This window comes from Podarcis melisellensis, assembly GCF_964234715.1.
Source record: "Podarcis melisellensis genome assembly, chromosome: 14".
Lineage (NCBI taxonomy): Eukaryota > Metazoa > Chordata > Lepidosauria > Squamata > Lacertidae > Podarcis > Podarcis melisellensis.
The window spans coordinates 29518938-29539642 of record NC_138546.1 but is presented as its reverse complement, the minus strand read 5'-3'; the positions used below and the strand labels follow the sequence as shown (position 1 = coordinate 29539642).

General features: G+C 42.2%; 1 protein-coding gene across 7 annotated transcripts in view; it reads right to left on the bottom strand.

Annotated features, from left to right (window-relative positions):
• MCTP2 (multiple C2 and transmembrane domain containing 2) overlaps positions 1-20705 on the bottom strand; it is a 120828-nt gene that overhangs the window by 9352 nt on the left and 90771 nt on the right. For all 7 annotated transcript variants that reach the window (XM_081888500.1, XM_081888501.1, XM_081888505.1 and 4 more), the window contains 3 exons: positions 16627-16749; positions 9225-9266; positions 1506-1615 (listed from right to left, as the gene is read on the bottom strand). In XM_081888500.1, coding sequence (XP_081744626.1) covers positions 1506-1615; positions 9225-9266; positions 16627-16749 — 275 coding nt within the window. The remainder of the gene's footprint in view (positions 1-1505; positions 1616-9224; positions 9267-16626; positions 16750-20705) is intronic.

Below are 20705 nucleotides of genomic sequence, written 5' to 3'. Positions count from 1 at the left end.
GAGCGGAACTGTTGACAAGCCTCAATTTGTGTGTTTCAAAGAGGAAGGTCACACAGTTGTGCCAGTGCATGAGAGAGAGAGAGAAGATGTAATCACTCTTTGCTTCTTGGGGGATAAGCCATGCCAGAGAGTGGCCCAGTGTATATTACACAGTTTTGCCACTGAGACTAAGCAGGACTGGAAGCTGTAAGTTGGAAGGATGACAGACTGAGTGGGAACCATACATAAGATGTTCTGAGATCCTTGGAAAATATGTGGGATGGTACACATGTAAAGAATTAAAACAGGGGTGGACAACCTGTAGCCCTGCAAATATGGTTGGAGTCTAACTCCCATCAGCCCCATCCAGTAATGCCAATGGTCAGGGATGATGGGAGGTGTAGTCCAGCAACATCTGAAGAGCCCCAGGTTCCTCATCCCTGGATTAAAGCAAATTGGTAGATGTAACTAAAAGGCAACAAAGGTTGCTGGCTTTTCACTCTTCCTCCCAACTTGATGGTCACCAACTCAGAAGGCTTTAAAAGAAGACAAGACAAATTCATGGAGGATAAGGCTATGCATAGCTACTAGGCATGATTGCTATGTTCTGCCTCTGCTGTTGGAGGAAGCATGCCTCTGATTACAAGTTGCTGGCTGGAAATCACAAGTGGAGAGAGCATGCTGTTGCACTTAAGTCCTGCTGGTGGGTTTCCCAGAGGCATATGGTTTGTCACTATGCAAACAGAATGCTGGCCTTGATAGGCTGGGGGTTTGGCTTGAGTCAGCAAGACTCTTCTTCTGTTTCCCATTTCCAGTAGGGCTCAGTAGTTTAATAGTAACACAGAAACACAAGGGAAGGTCAGAGGGATGTCACTGTAAGGAACCAGGCCTGTGCAGGCGTGAGACAGCATTTCAGAAGCACAAGACAATAATTTGGTCTCAGTTCATCTGAACTATCCTGAAATCAGTCTAAGGGACTCTGCCCCATCTTAGTTTCCCAAATAAAGCCTTTAGCTGCTTCTGGATCAGGGTATTTTTACAGAGGATGAGATGGATGAGATTTGCAGAGCTAAAGTAGTGCCAGTGAACACACACAACATACTTACTCAGATCAGCTGCCCCTATTGATAGTGATGGGGCAAGGGAGGCAATGTTGGAGCTTACTGCTATATCATTTTGTGCTCCTCTGCTGAAGGCAAGGGAGAGAGAGGTAGTTTTGGAAAATCCATGAGCACAGGTCTCAAAACGGTTTCCAGAGAGGCTGGAAACAATGTCCAGAGATAAACCAAAGCATACTTTTTCAGAAGCTTCCATGCATAATTTGCGTGAAAGAGACCGAAAGAGAAATGAATGAATTGTTACAACGATGGGTGTTGTCACCAGTGAATTGAAAACACAGTGTAATAAATGAGCGTTCTGCCATTTGAGATTTGCTTCCAGCACTTCCCAGTTCAATCTTTTGCCTATTGTTTTCAGTCATGGCATTCAGAAACATTTCAGAGCATGGGAGCAACACTTTCACTTACTTCTTTATCCTCTCTGCAAATGATGCGATTTCCTCCAAAAGTGTTTGGACTGTTATAACAATGTCTTGAACCATGTGGATTCTTTCTATCAAGCCTTTTTTATCAGATTCCTGGGAGGATTAAGGAAAAGAAAGGCAAGGGGGTGGGGGAGAAAAGAAAAACACAAATCATAAGGTTTGTATGTCCTAAAATTGTCCCAGACGATGAGGGTTGTAAGAAGATTATTGTAAGATGTTTGGTAATATCTTTCAGCACAGCAAAGTTTGAAATTCAGGCGCTCAAACCGTCTGGAGAGGTAACCTGGAAACCTATGGTATTCATTATGAATATTCTATTTCAAGACTTAAAACAACAGAAACCTACACTTCTGCTTTTAGCACTTTGGTGGAAGGTTCCTTCAGGTCACTTGAAAGTTCTTGGAACTGCAAAGCTGCTTATAAGAGAGGCAAAATATAACACAGAAAGAGACATTTTCAGAAATCCATATCCTTTGAAACAGGCTCCCCCAACCTGGGGCCCCTCTAGATGTGTTGAACTACAACCTCCATCAGCAACAGTCCACACAGCCATATCACCGAGGATGGAAATAAACCAAGGATTGGCAATATGGTGTCCTCTACATGTGGCAGGCCACAATTCCCATCAGCTGCAGCTAGTCAGAGACAATGGGAATTGTCACCCAGGACACCCAGGACACAACACTGGCTACCTCAAAACTATACACTACAAGGCAAACACAGGCTGCTCATCCATGTGTTTTCCCCATAAGACCATCCTAGCAGAGGGATGGGGATGCTTAACCCTCCCAATCATTGTTTGTTCCCTACAAATGCTTCCCTCCCCAGATGTTATCTCTGTGCACACAGGTTTGGGCACATGTGTTTGCCAACAAGCAGCTCCATGTAGCCTTCTCCTACCTTGGCACAGGTCACAGAACACAGCACACAGTGAGGCCTATGCTTAAAAATCTAGCAGGGTCACCCAGTGCTTTGCCTGGCTCGCTCTAACTTCTGGCCAATTCTTCGTGGCAACAGAATTTAAAACACACACACATACACACAATACCAAGATATTCCAGGGCAAGCCTGTTCTTGCAACCTGGAACTGTGAAGAATATCATCTGGCAGCTGGATATGCATCCTGCTGACTTTGTTTACACATCTTAGATTGTGCTACAAAAATGTGGTGATGACACACTTTAGCAAACACAACATTAAATCTTCTTGTTGCAGACTATCTGGACTGCCTGCAACTCAGAGATCAAGTTAAAATGAAGTCGCCGATTTATGCTGAAGGACATCCTAAGAGTCATATGGGGGTCTGTCTCTATATTAATAGCCATATGAATCTACATCTGTCTCTATAATCTGTATATAACATAACAAGGGCTAAGAAATCCAGTGAACAAATGAGTAGGCTGCTGGTTAATCTGGGTTAGCTTCTGGCCTAAACTATAAAGTGATGGGAAACTACTTATTCTTACATGACCACTCTGCTCTCCTAGTAGAGGTCTAGGGTGGAGATTTCCAAACTGTGTGTTGCAACACATTAGTGTGTCGGCTGCAGTGTGTAGGTATGTCACGTAAATGCTCTCCGTGCTTCTCCTGGGGCTGGAAAGGGGTTACAGTAGTTTAAACCTCTGGTTTGCTAATAAAACAGAATTATTGTGTCAAGAAATGATGCATGTCTAAAAATTGTGTCACCAACATGAAAAGTTTGGAAAGCTCTGGTCTAGGGGCTAGCAATAAGCTGCAAGACTGAAGATCTGTCTCCCATACACTTTTAAAATTGGACACAAGCCTCATATTTGTACATGATTAGGCAGGGAAAAGTTTAAGCCTATGGAATTGCTTGTCTTTTCTTGGATCATACTGCATTTTATTTATTTACCTAAGCATTTATAATTTGCACTTCCATGCAAGTATAACAAGGCGGTATACAACATAGATTATACCGTTCTTAAAAAGAAAAAGAATATTGCAAAGGCATGTCAAAATTATAGTTTTCAGAGAAGTTCTATAAGAAGACATGGATAAATCCTGCCCAGTGTCTATGGGTAGGGACTTCTACTGGGCAGGGCCTGCCACACTTGGTTCCTAACAAAGATTGACTGAACCTTAGGGGTGTAGGAAACCACAAGAAGTGCCTCATCAGAGGAAATCAGTGATTGAAGTGGAGCATAAGGAATTATACGTTCCTTAAGATACTTTGGGTCCAACTTGTTTAGAGCTTTGTGAATTAACACAAGAACCTTGAAACAGACCCAATAGCAAATCGGCAAACAGTACAGCTGTGTCAACAGTGGAGTCAGTAACCTGCCCCTTTGAGCAGTCTGTCTACTGCGTTCTGCACTAGTTGAAGCTTCTGGACTAGGTACCAGGGCAGCTTCACACAACGTGCATTTTGGTAAGAGTCTCGAGGCTGCATTGTATTGAACAATCCATTTCACTCCAGTTGTTCTGCATTCCACTTCTTTTGGTGAATATTATTTTGATTGCAACTTCTTTGGCAACGTGGTCTTCTTAAGCCAATTTCTAACTGGCTCACTGAAGAAACACACACAGATGGGCATCAGTGACTTGATACTCTGAGCTCAGAAGCCTTTGTTTAAAATTAAGGCGAAAATTCCCTGCCTGTATGACAAATCTGTCCTCTCAACCTTTCCTTCTCATCCTGAACTAAGCAGAGGGAGACCCCTTTTTCTTCACAGCCCCTTTCTTACTTCAACTGTTTCTCACCCGGCTGTGCTACTCGGTGTAGAATAAAAGCAGCCCTCTTCCTCTGGGAAAGCATTAAAACCATCAAAACGAATTTACAACTGAGAATTAATTACATGATCAGTGTGTTGCTTAAAATCTTCCCTGCATATTCTGAGCTAAGAAAAGACCTTGCTTCTCCATTAATTGCTTAAGCAAAACTACAAAAGGGGGTCTTGGTGAAGATTAAGCATGTCAGAGAAAAAGAACTAAGGGAGGGGTGGAGGAAAGTTGAACAGAGTCGGAATTTAAAGGCTTTTGTGTCTGAGTAATTCACCTCAGCTTGAACTTGGAAAATGAATAAGATGTGTAGCTCTTGCCCAAGGGAGGCCAAAATGTTCAACATCTAACGTTTGTCAAGCACCCATCACCCAATGGCATACAATGAACACGCTGGGTGTTCACTCCAAGAGGCCAAGGTTTTGTGACATTGTGCAACAGCGTGTCCCACTTTCAGCACCTCTGACCCTAGAGACAGGGTTATGCACATTGCCTGCAAAGCTGTCTAAAAATATATTTAATAAATAAAATGAGCCTCTGCAGAGCTAGCCCCCTGGAGAACAGGAAGCAGAGAAAATTGGGGTTATCTGTACAGGCTCCACCAGGAAAACAGGATGGATCAAAGACTTTGGTGAGAGGGTTAATTGGGCCTATGGCTGGACAGCCATACTGAGAGTAGCTTCCAAACAACTCAAGTTGGAGCGTAGGGCACAATGGTAGTTTTAACAGATTTCAATATTTGGTAGTTGTTGTTTTGGTAAAGAAAAGTATAGGTTGCATCCAGCTAAATTTTACTCAGAATAGACCCAATGAAATTAGTGGGCTAAGTGAGTTATGTCCTTCAATACCAGTGGCCTGGAGCTGATTTTAAAGTATCAGATGGTTTTGTGCTTGAGTCTCCTAAAGAAAGGCAAATTTAAGATCGGGGGAATGAAAAATGACACTTAAATGCAATTTTTTGCTTTATATAGGATGGACGAAAACTCAGCACTGTCCTCCAGCTGAGGAGCACTCCTATCCCCTTTTGGGAAGCTGGACTGTGGGTTGGCATTCCCTTGCCCATATCCCCAGGAAGTTTGGATGAAGCTCAAGCAAATTAGATGACAGGTTGAAAACTGATCAATGCAATCAGGTTTTTAATGTATGCTTAAACAAACTTCCCCGGCCAACATGAAAATGTTTAGATTGTTTAATTGATATGCAGTATGTAATATGTTTCTTTATAGTTTCATGCATTATAATATATTAGCTTTATAGTTTTCTAACTTTTTCACTGCAAGCTGCCCTAGGATTCCTATTGTTCAGCTTTAGTATAGGATATTAAATATCCTGCATACATAGGGATGGATTAAATAAGTTCTTCAAAGGAAATGTCTCAACAGGCAAAGGCCAACTCGGCCCTCCAGCTGTTTTGGGACTACAACTCGCATCATCCCTAGCTAACAGGACCAGTGGTCATGGATGATGGGAATTGTAGTCCCAAAATATCCGGAGGGCCGAGTTGTCCTATGCCAGGTCTAAAACAAGCCATAGGTCAGACTGTCATTGCTTGGCAGGGACGAATCATTAATTAGCAAAGGGCTGGGAGGTGCTTCTTTCAGCCTGAGGGTCACATTCTCTTCTGGGCAACTTTTGGTGAGGGAGCACAAACCAGTGGTGCGTGCAGGCAAAAATGGGCATATCAATGGGTGTAAATTTCACCTTATAAGAGGGGATGGTATGCTACAGCACTCTCAAAATTCCAAATATGCCCATAGGCATCAAAGCATTGGTGGCACCCTGATACAGATGGTCTAGTGCAGGGGTTGGGAACCAAGGGTTACCTCCTCCCCAAAATGTTTTCCAAGAGCCTCACACCAATGGTAGGTAGAAATAAAGGCTGAAGTGGGTTGGGGGCTGTGAGTTGGGGGCTGTGCCTTTCCCCTTCTAGAGTGATAATTCCCAGAGTGGTTTAACACTCAGTCCCTCTTCCAAGGGAGCTCGGCAAACTGTAGTTCCAAGAGGGGAATTTGGGTCTCCTAACAACTTCCAACACCCTCAAGAAACTCTGCTTCCCAGGATTCTTTGGGGAGAAGCCCATGATTGTTTACAGCAGTAGCATAGTGCTTTAAATGTATGATGCGGATGTGGCCACATACTCTGGGCCAAATGGGGAGGGTTACCCAAAATAGATTCTGCCTCAACTTCAGTTTACAGAGATTATATGTTGCTTCAGGAGCTGGTGCTTAGTCAAACAAACTCAGAGGTGCTCTTCCAGACCCAAGGATCAAGGCCTTCTTTGAGCTATGCTATGTGAGTCGATACCTCAGGACCAGCTCAGTTCCCTTGAGCCTTTTTTTAAGCTTCCTTGGCAGGCTTTACGACAGCTGTGTCTGACTCAAGACCAGAGTCCAGGACTCACATGAAAAAGCTGAAAAACCAACCATTCTCTCTCACTGAACAAACACAGAGCAAACACAAAGCAATAGAGCTCATGAAAACTTGGCTCCTACACGGATACTGAATGATACAGGGACATGTTAAGACTGCATGGTCACTCAACAAGCTATGGCTCATACCTGGAAGGCCTTACAAGGTATAAGGCCTACAACCCTTGGAGTTGCAGTGTAAAAATATTTGGTGTTCAGCCATGGCTGAGAAAATAATTCACAACTCAAAAGTGAAAAAAGGGACAGAAAAACCAGATAAATTTTATGCAATATGGTAGCCGTTTGTTACAAAACTGGTCTTAAGGATACACTCTCCAAAGTATCTTTGCAGATACGTCTATCCTGAATGTGGGTGGCACTGTGGGTTAAACCACAGAGCCTAGGGCTTGCCGATCAGAAGGTTGGCGGTTTGAATCCCCGCAACAGGGTGAGCGCCCGTTCCTCGGTCCCTGCTCCTGCCAACCTACCAGTTCAAAAGCATCTCAAAGTGCGGGGAAGGTACTTCCTCTGGCGGGAAGGTAAACGGCATTTCCGTGCGCTGCTCTGGTTCGCCAGAAGCAGCTTAGTCATGCTGGCCACATGACCTGGAAGCTGTACGCCGGCTCCCTCAGCCAATAAAGCAAGATGAGCGTCGCAACCCCAGAGTCGGTCACGACTGGACCTAATGGTCAGGGGCCCCTTTACCTTTATGTTTACTATCCTGAACAGTACAGCTCAAATTCTTCCTTGTCCACAACTGTCTGTGTCAGATAAAAACCATATTTGTACTGTCCCCAAGACAATACAGCTGGAAATTTGGATAATGTGTATGGATTCATAAGAAGCATCCATGTTATATATTTATATATATTTTTAAAAAGACCCCCTGTGTGTATGCATTCCTTGTTGTAGAAGCAGAGTTTCAGAGCTCTTACAGTTTTATGTAAGAAGTTGAACTATACATTTAAAATGGCAATGCTATGGAGCGAGCATTCAAGAAAGGAAAAGTGCCCTGGGAATGAACCACTGTTATCTTCTGCTGCTGTCTCCTCTGTTGGAAAAGGGGGAGCTGGAAGCTAAGCTCTTCCATTTTTAAAGATTGATCATTCAGATGGAAGGGAGTTTAATCTGCTCTTCTGTTTTTGAACTAAGTGTCTATGTGTTTCTAAGTCGTAAACAGTTAGTCTCCGAGGGTGTGTTACAATTCCCAGAAGCAAGGTCTGTTATGTCTGACATGCAACAGAATCCAAGAAAGCTCCCTCTCCCCCTCTTTTCTCTGTATACTTTTGATAAAACACGCACACGTTTGATAGAAACCATGACCTTCTGTGTCAGATCCCAGCCAACAGCTTTCCCAAGTTTTAGGAGTCATTTCATTGGGGGGGTGGGATGTCTTTTAGAAAGTTTACTTTTGTGTGTTTCGGTGACACAATACTAAAATGTAATAATTATCCCAATGTTTCTGTGCAACAAGCAGTATTCTTGGACCTCACCAGTACTCTTCTAAAGCACCATCCTTGAAAATCTAAATGGCCAGCAAAGATTCCAGGGTTGAAATGATGCCGTTCATACAAATAGCAATGGTGTGAATGCTACTTTAGGAAGGTAGGGTAGGGCCTGCCCTCCTGTCAAAGTGGTTTGTGGAGGTTAGGGGATGTTGGGATCTGGCCGGCTTGTCTGATCCAGTTCCCCAACCCGGGAATCAAAATATTGTTTCACCATCTCTTTACAGATTCCCCGCTGTCCCAATAGACCAACATGGCTGCCTCTCTGTGTATGTGTGTTAGAGATACTTGAAGACGTAGTTTAGTCTTTGTTTTTAAATGGAACAACCTGATTTGTGCTTCCTGGATGGAACACAATTGTCTTGCAGTTTTGCAATTCTCTGAAATTTATGAGACAGTTCCTGGCTCAAAAAAAAGAAAAAGAAAAAAAGAAAAAAAAGAAAGTCTATTAGGTTAAAGTGTACATTTTAGGATAAAATGTGAACAAAAGTGTGTATTTTGTGAGGTGAAACACAATGAGTAATATTCAAGTCCTACTTAGAACAGACCCATGAAAATAAATGAATGTTAGTCCTGTCTACTAGCTTCAATGGGTCTACTCTGAACAGGACAAACATTGAATACCACCCATTCAAGTTAACAGATGTGCCTAACTTAGGTCCAATAATTTTGGTGAGTCTACTTTGAGTAAAATGCAGTTGGCTATAATCCTATAATATTAATTTTTGGCTTTTTAAAAATAGTTGATGGCTACAGAAATGGGACTGAGGTCACTTCCAGATGACCTGTTTTATGAGTATTCTTCCCAATTTGTCAGTGGAGAGATTAGACAACACGGGCCATTTAATGAGCATTCATTGTGGTTTGCATGTGGGGAAATGAAGTGATGTTGCATCAAGCATCATCCCACACTTTTTCATGCATTTCCCTGCTACTTTCCTTTGCCATGTTGCGAACAAATCTCAACTGAAAATAATGACAACTTGGAAGTGCCCTGAATGGACTCAGCAATGAACATGTGACACTAATCTGCTCTATGTTGCATCTTACCTTGTCGTCGTCATCTTCATCCTCCTCTACATCAATGCAATCCTTTAAAAAAGCAAAACAGAAAATTAATCCAAATTCCAAAGTGCTTAGCATAATTAATATCATTCTATTTATTTAAACATTTAAGGGGAACCCTGCTGGATCAGCCCAAGGGTGAATCAAGTCTATCATTCCACTGTGGTCAAACTGGATGTCTATGGGATCCCATAAACAATATATAAAGGCAACTAGCCCTTTCCTGCTGTTTGCTCCCTGGCAACTGAGAACATGAGAAGAGCCCGCTGGATCAGGCCAATAGCTCATCTAATCCAGCAACCTGTTCTCACAGTGGCCACCCAGAGGCCTGTGGGAAACCCTCAAGCAGGGCCAGAGCACCATGTGGTTTCCAGCAAATGGCATTCAGAAGCATTACTGTTGCCAACCATAGAAGCAGAGCATAGCCACCAGGGCTAGTAGCCATGATCATCACCAGTTGCATTTTGACTCTAGTGCTATAGGTCCAGACTAGGTAACAAGTAGCCCTCTAGATGTTGCTGGCTGGGGCTGATGGAAGTTGGAGAGTCCAACAAATTTGGAGGATCACAGGCTCCCTAACACTGCTGCCGGCATTCACTCAACTAGGCTTGGCATTAGTGTGAAGTGTTGTATCCAAGGTCAGTCCTGCTCCGAGTTGATCCTTGAAATCAATTAACTTGGGTTTATTACTTTCAGTAGCTCTGCTCTGAGTAAACCCAGCTTAGATAAAGCTCAACGTCTCTGTAATGGTCCATCAATAATGACTAATAAAAAATGGCTGGTAATCGTCAATTCATTTGATTTCTTTTTCCACACAACATAGTATAATTCCAGAGTCACAACTTCCTTTTAAAAAATTAATAATTAAGACCTTGGATTATGACATTTTAAAACAATTGCTTTTTAATCCTCAAGGACTCTTCCCATCCTTTCGTCCATGTTCAGAAAACGGTAACAGAAATAACTCTCAACCATGACACAATTTTATGTTGGAACAAAGCTATCAGTAGCAGATGCAAGCCGAACCGTTCTAAAGGCAAGAAGGTTCAATTCTTCTTTTTTTCCTTTTTTTAATGCTATTTTAATCCATTGCCAAGTTCTACTCTCGGTAAGCAGCTTTGTTCTTCCTCTGACAAATGAACCAGTTGGAATGTCAAGGCTGAGAATTCTTCTACACTCAGTTTATTCTATTCTCATTGCTTGTTTCAATGGCTGTTCGCTCCCTTTAGGGCCATTACCGAAACATTAGGGGGCAGAAAATACATTAGCACACACATAATCAATCTTAAGAATCAGATACAAAATTCTATACAGCATTATCACTCCACTTGCTAAGAAAAATGGGAGGGGGCGGTGGGGGAAAGGTTATGATTGAAGTGTAGGGGTAACAGGCATTTCAACACAGGTTCTTTGCTAGCAACACATAAAAAAAAGATTCTCCAGGTCAGTAGGAACATTTCTTTTGAAAAGGCAGATTTATTTATTTATTTTTAAATACAATAAGTGGAATGGAGGAAATGTTGAAGTGCAGAATTAAAAGTTGAGTTGGTAAATAAAATAAAATAAAATCCATTTTTGGGGCACAGGACTAAGCTCTTGAAAAGATTCAACTTGCGTTCCATTTTCCAGAAGGTGGAAGATGCAACAATGAGATTGATGATCTTGGACCTGATCCTCACCAACAGGGAAGAACTGGTCAATAAGGTGGAAGTAGTGGGGACCTTGAGAGGAAGCGACCACATCCCTTTGGTATTCATTATACAGAGGAAAAGGAAAGCCAAGTGTAGTCGGACATCCACTTTGGACTTCTAGAAAGCGGACATCAAAAAGCTGGGTTAGATTCCACGGTCAGAAATACTCAAAGAGAAGGGAGTCCATGGTAGATGGGGGTTTCTTAAAGGTGAGATACTGAAGGCACAATCTCAAACAATTCCAACAAGACAGAAAAGTGGGATGCATCTAAAGAAACTGGTGTGGTTGCACAATGAGCTTACAGATGAGCTTAGAGTTAAGAAGGGCATGTACAAGAAATGGAAAAAGAGGTATCTCATGAAGGAAGAGTATAAACGAGCAACCGACACTTGCAGGGGGAAGGTCTGGTAGGCTAAAGCTCAGAATGAGTTCAGACTTACAAGAGAGGTTAAAAATAATAATAAATGTTGTTTTTTTCTTGGCTATGTTCAAAGCAAGAGAAAGAACAAAAATATTGTGTTCTTTGTGTGGAGAAGATGGAGAGTATTCCGTGATGGAAAGCAAGTGAAAGTGCTCAATACCTACTTTCTCTCTGCCTTCTTCCAAAAGAAAAAATAGTGCCCAACTGGGTGATAATAAAATAAATGATGCAGAGATGGAGCCCAAAACAGAAAAAAGAGGTGGTAAAGGAACAGCTGGCTACTTTGAATGAATTCAAATATCCAGTGCCCGATGAACTGCAACCAAGGGTACTAAAGGAACTTGCAGATGCAATTGTAGAGCTTCTGTCTATAATCTTAAGAGAATTCTTAGGAAATTCTATGGACTGGAGGTGGGCAAATGTTGTCCCCATCTTCAAAAAGTGGGAGAAAGAGGACACAGGCAACTTCCATCTGGTCAGCTTGATGCTAATAGCAGGAAAGGTCCAGAAACAGAAAATTAAAGAGTCGTGTGTGATCACTTTAAAAGGTATGTCATGATTACTAAGAGCCTGCATGGGTTTCTGAAAAGCAAGTCATTCCAGATCACTCTATTTTAAAATTTTGCTAGAGTTAAAAAGCTTGGTGGATCAGGGGAATGCTGTGGATGCAATGTATCTTGATTTAAGCAAGGCTTAGGACAAAGCCCCTTGTCCTAAGATATTCTTGTGGAGAAACTGGTGAGGGGTTGGGAATGGTGACATCTGGAATCAAAAGGAAGTCATGGGGTCATGTTATGGATGTATCAGTGCACTGACAATGCACCCAGCTGCCTGCAGGTTTGGAGGGAGTATGAAATGCCCCTATGTGCATACAAGTGTACACAGGAATAGCCCTCCTGGAACAGGCCAATGGCCCATCAAGTCCAGCATCCTCTTCTCACAGTGGCCAACCAGATGCCCACGGGAAGCCTGAAAGCAGAATCTGAGTACAACAGGACTCTCCACAGTTGTGCTCCCCAGCAAGTAGCATTCAGAATCATACTAAAAGTGGAGGTAGAACATAGCCATCTTGGCTAGTAGCTATTGATAGCCTTATCTCTCATAAATATGTCTAATTTCCCGTTAAATCCATTTAGGCTGGTGGCCAAGGCTGCCTATTGTGGGAGCAAATTCCATAGTTTCACAATGCACTGTCTTTTGCCTGTTCTGAATCTTCCAAAATGCAGCTCATTGGATGGCCTTGAGTTCAAGTATCTCAAGGGAGAAATACCTTTCCCTATCTATGAATCCCATCTTCCATGAATTTGTCAAATCCTCTTTTAAAGCCATCCAGGTCACTGGCGCTTGTGGAAGCAAATTCCATAATGCAAATAAATACTTTTTGTGTGTGCCTGTCTTGAATCCCCTAAAGTTCGGTTTCATTGGATGTCCATGAATTCTATTGTTATAAGAGAGGGAGAAAAGCTTTTCTCTATCCACTTTTACCACGCTGCACCTAATTTTGCACACTTCTATCGTGTCACTTCTTACTTCCCATTTCTCTAAACTAGAAAGCCCCAAATGTCACAGAATTACTTCACAGGGAAGTTCCTCCTTTCCCTGGATCATTTGCCCTTTTCCAAACCTTTTCCAGCTCTACAATATCCTTTCTGAAGTGAGGTGACCAGAACGGTACACAGTGTAAATGTAATGCTTACATGCGCAAGGCCTCCCGTATGTGAGAGGGAATCAGCCTGGGCTAATTGGATTTTCCCCTCATGTAGGTCCCTTTCACACGGTCCCTGAAAGTGGGCACGGCTAGTCAGTGTGAACCCCCCGCTCCAGCCCCTCACACATGCTTTCAATGGCATAAGAAGCTTCCTATGAACCCCCCCTAAAATGAACTTTTGAAAATAATGTGTGATGGGGAACGGGAGGCTGTAAAGAAAAATAGTGTGCTCGACAAGACGTATGGCAAATCGCAACATCCATCAGCCGCTTAGCATCAGTGGACAGAATCCTTGGGATTTCAGTGGGACAGCAATGTGTCGTCAGAGAATGAGTGATGGAGAGGGGTTGTTTTTAACTCTGTGTCCTCAGCCATCATCAGGTTTGCTGGATTTCACTATACCATTTTATCCCCCATAAAAACCCAATACAAACCTATCCCCTTTGCATTCGATAATGACTTGTTTGTCCCAAATTCCACCTAGAGAGCAAAACTTCAATTTTCCAGATGTAATAAAAGCCATGTTAAATGTTTTTACGGCTCCATCTGTAGGGATTGGGACTTCACTCTGATTACTTGGCCTCTAACCATTTGTCTTCGTATTTGATGTGCCTGAAATGGTCAGCTAACTGAAAATGCCATTTGCCCCAATCTGCAACTCTTGTCTCTCAAGTGGGGGTGGGGTGGAGAGCAGTCTCTGAACAGAACCAGAAAAGTAAAAATAAATAAAAATAAAATTAATTATAACCACAGTGCTATTATAATTGTTGCTGTTGTTGTTCTCAACATGGCATACATGGTCTACCTCCTCCCCATTTTACCCACACAGCAACGCTGTGAGGTAGGTTAGGCTGAGTGACAATCAATAGCCCAAAGATCAGCATGGATTTATGGATGAGTGAGGATTTGGGGCCTGGGTCTCACAGTCTAACTAACCAATACACCAAACTGATTACTGCTTCCCCCAAGGTCCTATCCAGATTGAAAGTAACATAAAGTTGCTCATAAGATTTGCTCTCTTTGAAGTTTCACAAGGTGAATCACAGAGAGTTGCATTTTGACAGACAGGTTTAAAAACAGAGCCCTGCATGTTACAAAGAAGCATCCTGTTCCTTTCTAACTCCACAGACTTTCTGAACTTTAGTTTTGTTTTTTAATGCGCAGAAAAAAATAGTTCTTCAGAACCCCCTCACCTCATTTCGCCACCTTAGGGCTCTCGTGGAAAAGGATTTGGGCGCTTCAAAAGGGCAAGAGTACCAAGCAAAGTTACTTCAATTGAAGGTGGAAGAAGAGAAGGCAAAACCATTAAGCAAAGTTTAAAAGCTGACCCGAATTAATCTTAGTTTGATTCAAACTGATGACAAAAGCAGCTCGTTTTAAGAATATCTGCTGTGGTTTTGTATATAATGACTATAGCAATGTTAACAGAACCAGCTGGACACAAGCAATTGTGTTCAAGATGGATGCAGTTACTATGGTATACCATATCCATCTCTTTTATCTCACAGTCATATCAGGTCAAATCAGACTGGCAGACTTGTGAGGCATTATGCCACTTTTTCCAACCTTCCTGGCACTCTCCAGATCTATTTTGGATTGTAACTCTTATCAGCCCCAGTTGAGTCCTTCCCAGTCTTATCTAACCCATGGAAGTTGTAAGTCCAATACATTCGACAAGTTCCAGGTGGGATACAGCTGCATTGCAAAAAAATAATAATCAGCAAATCCCCCAGATCTCTTGTTTTGACTTATTTTGTTGTTGTTTTATGGTTTCAGGTTGCATTTTGGTTTTAATGGATATTGTTTTGCTATTTTATATAGTGTCCACGACTTAGAGATTTCAAAAATAATTTAAAAAGTGGTTTAGAAACACTTTTAAATGAAATAAAGGCAGTGAATAGATGCATTATGGGGCAGAGTGTGCTCAACATAGGCCTGTCTCGTAACACCTCCAACAACTATCCTAAATTGATAGATTGAATTTGTACTGAAGACTTGTCTAAACAAGCTATGTGCTGCCTGTGGGGTTTGCTTTTAAGGAAACACATATAGGGCCGTATTCAACAATAGTCCTACTCATAGGAGATGTACTGAAATTAGAGGAAATGGCTAAGTTAGGTCCACACATTTCTAAGGGTACAAACGTAGTTGGACCTAGCTGAAAATAACCCATAGGGCTGTTATAAAGAAGCTTGGCACAACAAGCGATGATAGGGCTGCCATACGTCCGGTGTTTTGTCCTGGATCAATAAAAAAAGCGCTTGTTTGGCATTTGTATAAAAAAACACTCAACAACTTTATAGTTGCTCTTTTTGCTTTGGTGGCCAAAAAGCTAAGAAAGAAGACCTTGAAGAACACAGCAGTGAACTGTAAGGGAGACACAGGGATCTAAACAGAGACCATTATTTGTGATGCAACACCCCTTTTACTTCTTAACACCCCTATGTATTTTTGATTCAGATTTTTCATGGCCAACGGCTAGTACAAGAAAGTTATTTGAATTGGAAATAAAAAAAGCTCAACAACTTTCAGGGTGTCCTGGTTTTTTTTTACTTTTTGAAATATGGCACCCTAATCAATGAATGCAGGGAAATAAAGTCAGAGAAACTTTGGTTGTGATTCAAGCTATGTGTGTGAATGCTAGGGGTGGAAGGCCCTATTAATTTCAGTTTTCCTGGGTTTCTGATTTTTCTAATCCTAAATTCCCCTCTTCACATTTTACAGCAATTTGTTTTTTCTGCAATATAATACAGTGGTACCTCTGGATGTGATTGGGATCCGTTCCGGAGCCCCGTTCGCATCATGAGCAGAACGCAACCCACGTCTGCATGTGCACGGGACGCAGGTTGCTGCATCTGCGCATGAGTGTGATGTCATTCTGAGCGTCTGCGCATGCGCGAGTGGCGAAACCCGAAAGTAACCCATTCTGTTACTTCCGGGACGCAACCTGAAGATTCAACCTGAAGCAAACATAACAAGAGGTATGACTGTATAATGCATTTCTTAGTGCTATCTTCACTGATATCTTCATTTTCACGCACCTTTTCCTCTAACATGTGTGTTTTTGTAGACATTGTTGGCTGGAAAACTGCACTGCAAAATTCAACTAAGTGTGAATTTTGAAGGATAGTTGTGTTTGTGTGTGCGTATTGCACATTTGAAAGATTTGGCTTTAAATGTGTACTGAATCAAATTCCTCCTCCATCCCTAGTAAAGACCAAGGGGTTAAGCCTTAATCAAGGTAAACTAGAAGTGAGGGCTCTTTGGCCTTCCAGATGCTGTTGGAATCCCAACACACATCAGCCCCAGCAAGCTGATGGTGTCAGGGATGATAGGAACTGTAGTCCATCGACACCGGGGGACCCAAGGAAGTACAACTCAAATCAGCCCCAGCTCTCATGGCCAGTGGTCAAGGATCATGGGAGTTGTAGTCTATCAACATCTAGAGGGTCACAAACTCCCCATTCCTAGATTCACCTATATGACAACGCATAAATGCAACACACACCACTGTTCCATACTAAATTACAACCAGAACCTGAAATATTAAACACAACTTAACTTACCTGGGGGTCTTGTGTGCTGAACACTTTCTCTGGAGAGATGAGGGAGAAGTTGTAAGCAAAAAGGAGCAGTAAAGCCAAGGGCACCATGTACAAATCAAAATGCCAAACCGTGACAACGAATACCTAAATGAAACAAAGGAAGACAGAAGGGGCTATTTACATCATTTGATGAAAAGAAAAGAGGGGAAGGAAGAAAAGGGAGGTGTGAAGAACAAAGCTTCTGACTCTTCATTCCTATGTGCATCCTTGAAGCTTCGCTAACCTCTGATCTCTCCCACTTTTGCATTCATAGGAAGATAATCACCTTGGATGTTTCCATGTTCCAAGTGCACCACGTTAGAATTGTTAGCGTTACCTTCTACTTTTGATTTTATTCTCATTGTAGGGATGTACAATTATGTAAACAAACAAGAAAAGAGAGACCTTGATGAAAGTTGAAAAAAGCAAGAGAGAGAAAGAACAAGAGGGGGGTGGAATGGAACACGCATTCAAACTGGATAGAAGAAATGCCTGTCACCTGCAGAACCACAGTAAAAAAAGGATGTCAGGAGCCAGGCTGCCATCTTGATAACACAGCACTCAAGTTGTAATTAGTTTAAAGATTGATTGTGATACAAACACTCAGCCTTGGACACCTATCTGTATGTCCATGACTTATGAATCGGTTGACCCTTCTGGGGAGTGATTCCGGTTATGGCAGAATATCCGGACCCTATGCCCTTTCTGTTTCCAACTTTGTTTTCTAAGACCTTTCCCATATGTCTGCTCCTTGAATGAATTAACTCCCCTTACAGTGTGGAACTGCTTTCCCTCTCCCCTTGCCTGTGTCACTTGAGAGAGTTGGTTGCTCTCTAGCACACTCTCTGCATTCCTGTCATTCTCAAAGTGAGGGGAGTTGATAAACTACTGTTCACAGCTGTCTGGGAAGAATGCGAGCCTCTCTCTTGTTGGCTGCTTCCTGACTCCTCTTGAGCTCTTATACCTTGGGGAGAAGTGTTCATGACAAAGGATGTCTCCTATCTGATTGTTTTCGTTAGACATGAGCCATGCTGTTGTAATAATAATAATTTATTATTTATACCCCACCCATCTGGCTGAGTTTCCCCAGCCACTCTGGGCAGCTCCCAATCAAGTGTTAAAAACAATACAGCATTGAATACTAAAAACTTCCCTAAACAGGGCTGCCTTTTAAAAATAGGATAGCTGCCTATTTCCTTGACATCTGATGAGAGGGCGTTCCACAGGGCAGGTGCCACTACCGAGAAGGCCCTCTGTCTGGTTACCTGTAACCTCACTTCTCGCAATGAGGGAACTGTCAGAAGGCCCTCGGTGCTGGATCTCAGTGTCCCGGCTGAACGATGGGGGTGGAGACACTCCTTCAGGTATACAGGACCGAGGCTGTTTAGGGCTTTAAAGGTCAGCACCAACACTTTGAATTGTGCTCGGAAACGTACTGGGAGCCAATGCAGATCTCTCTGCATTACTCGTTCAGAGCCAAGAGCATAAGAAGAACCTCTTTGGATCAGGCCCATGCCACATCTACTCTAGCATCCTGTTCTCACAGTGATGCCCATGTGAAGCCCACAAGAGCCCTCTCCCCCTCTGTGGTTTCTAGCAACTGGTATTCAGAAGCATTACTGGCCTCTATCATGGCTAGGAGTGAATGATAGCCATGAGTTTGTCCCATTCTCTTTCAAAGCCATCCAAGCTGGTGAGTGTGAGTTCCATAGTCATGTTCATTCTGCTTCCCCAAGTAGCCAGTATCCAGTTCCCAAAGTAGCCAGTATTGGAGAGCCAGTATGGGAAACCTCAGGTCTGGGGCCACGTGGAGTTAGTCACACCTATCTGGCCCTTGGGACTCCCCCACAAGATGTACTCCTTCCTGAGTCACACCCCTCACCAGGCCACCCTCCTTCGGTGCTTTCGCCTGTGTGCAATTTGTCCTTGAACTCCAAGAGTACTTCTTGTTGGGGAGGGTAGAGAGGGGAGTATGAGTTTCTGTAGAAATTGTACAAAAGATAACAATCACGTTCAGGGGGGTTTGCCCTGCCAGATTTAAAGTTATATTATGAAGCTGCAGCTTTCTGCTGGATGAAAGATTGGTTACTCCTTGAGAACACTGATGTCCTAGATCTGGAAGGGTTCAATAATGCTTTTGGTTGGCATGCATATTTGTGGTATGACAAGGTAAAGATTCATAAAATGTTCAAAAACCATATTGTCAGAAAAGCAATATTTATTGTCTGGACAAAATATAAAGACTTATTAGAAAGTAAGACACCGAGATGGCTATCACCAATGGAGGCTAAGGCCAGGAAAAGACTCAATATGGAGGCCAGTTGGCCGAAATATTGGGAAATAATAGAAAAAATTGGAGATAATTGGAGGTTGCAGAGCATGGATAAATTAAAGAATAAGGTGCAAGATTGGCTACATTACGCTCAAATTCAAGAGGCTTTTAAACTGGATAAAAAGATAGGATTCCAGGTGGAGAAGTCGAAGTTAGAGACAGAACTGTTGGAACCAAAGACTAAGGTACTTTCGAGAATGTATAACTTGCTGCTTAAATGGAATACACAGGATGAGACTGTTAAATCAGCCATGATAAAATGGGCTCAAGATATTGGACATAACATTATGTTTGAGGACTGGGAAAGGTTATGGACCACCAGAATAAAATTCACGGCATGTAATGCCTTGAAGGAGAATATTATGAAAATGATATACAGGTGGTACATGACCCCAGTCAAGCTTGCAAAGATATATCATCTGTCTGACAATGTTGGAAATGTAGAGAGGCTGAGGGGACATTCTTTCACCTCTGGTGGACATGCCCAAGAGTGAGGGTCTTCTGGGAAATGATCTATAATGAACTAAAAAAGGTATTTAAATATACCTTTACTAAGAAACCGGAGGCATTTCTCTTGGGCATTGTCGACCAGAAAGTGTTAAAGAAGGACAGAAGTTTCTTTATGTATGCGACAACAGCAGCAAGAATACTTATTGCAAAGCATTGGAAGACACAAGACTTGCCCACACTGGAAGAGTGGCAGACGCAATTGATGGACTATATGGAACTGGCTGAAATGACCGGCAGAATCCGAGAATTGGGAGAAGAAACAATGGAAGAGGATTGGAAGAAGTTTAAGGACTATTTACAAAAACAATATAAGTTGTATGAATGTTAAGTAATTACACGATTTAGAAAACAGCAGCCCCAGCAAATTAGATTTTGTAAAATAGAGAATTAAGTTATAAGTAAGAAAAGGTCGAAATTTAAAGTATGAGTAATTGGAAAACGACTATTTTAAATTTAGAAATACAATATTGGGAAAGTATAAATAAGACATGAAACAAGGTAATAATTTGCAGATATTTTTATTATAAATAATGCAGAGTAAAGGAGATGTGAGGAAGTCCAGTTGGTTTCTTTATTCCTTTTTCTTTCTTTTTCCTCTTACTTGTTATTTCCTTTTTTCTATACTGATTTGTTTTGGCTTTTTTGTGTATTGTTTCTGGGTGAGGGGATGTTCTATGTATGTATTTGAAAATTTAATAAAATATTTTATTAAAAAAAAAACCAATCACGTTCAGTGTTCTTTCCACTTCTGCCTCTGGACCCAAGCACCCCATGGCATATGGCCTCCAAATGGTTGCCCTGGAAGAAATGGGGCTCTCTGGCTGAAAATGGTTCTCTCCCTAACCCCCACGTTGCCTGATTGCCCATCTCTTTTAATTTTTTTGCATAAAGCAGCCACGGCAGGTCCCAATTCAAATCAGGACCTGTAACACTGGTGAAAAGCATGCCCTCTAAACTTATCTAATGAAGCCAAGGATAGTTGCTTGGTTGTGAATTTTATTGTGGGTGGGTTTCTTTGCAAGGGAGGGGGAAGCACAAGTTTTTCTCTGGCAAAAGGGATGAAAGGAAAATAAGATACACAAGGGAAGAGATCAGGATCTAGAGAAGGGATGGCCAACACAGTGTCCTTCAGCTGTTACTGGACTCTAGTTCCCATCAGAGGTAGTTATAGGGTAGCACAACCAGTTTTGCCACAACAGTGCTGTAAAATGGAGCATGA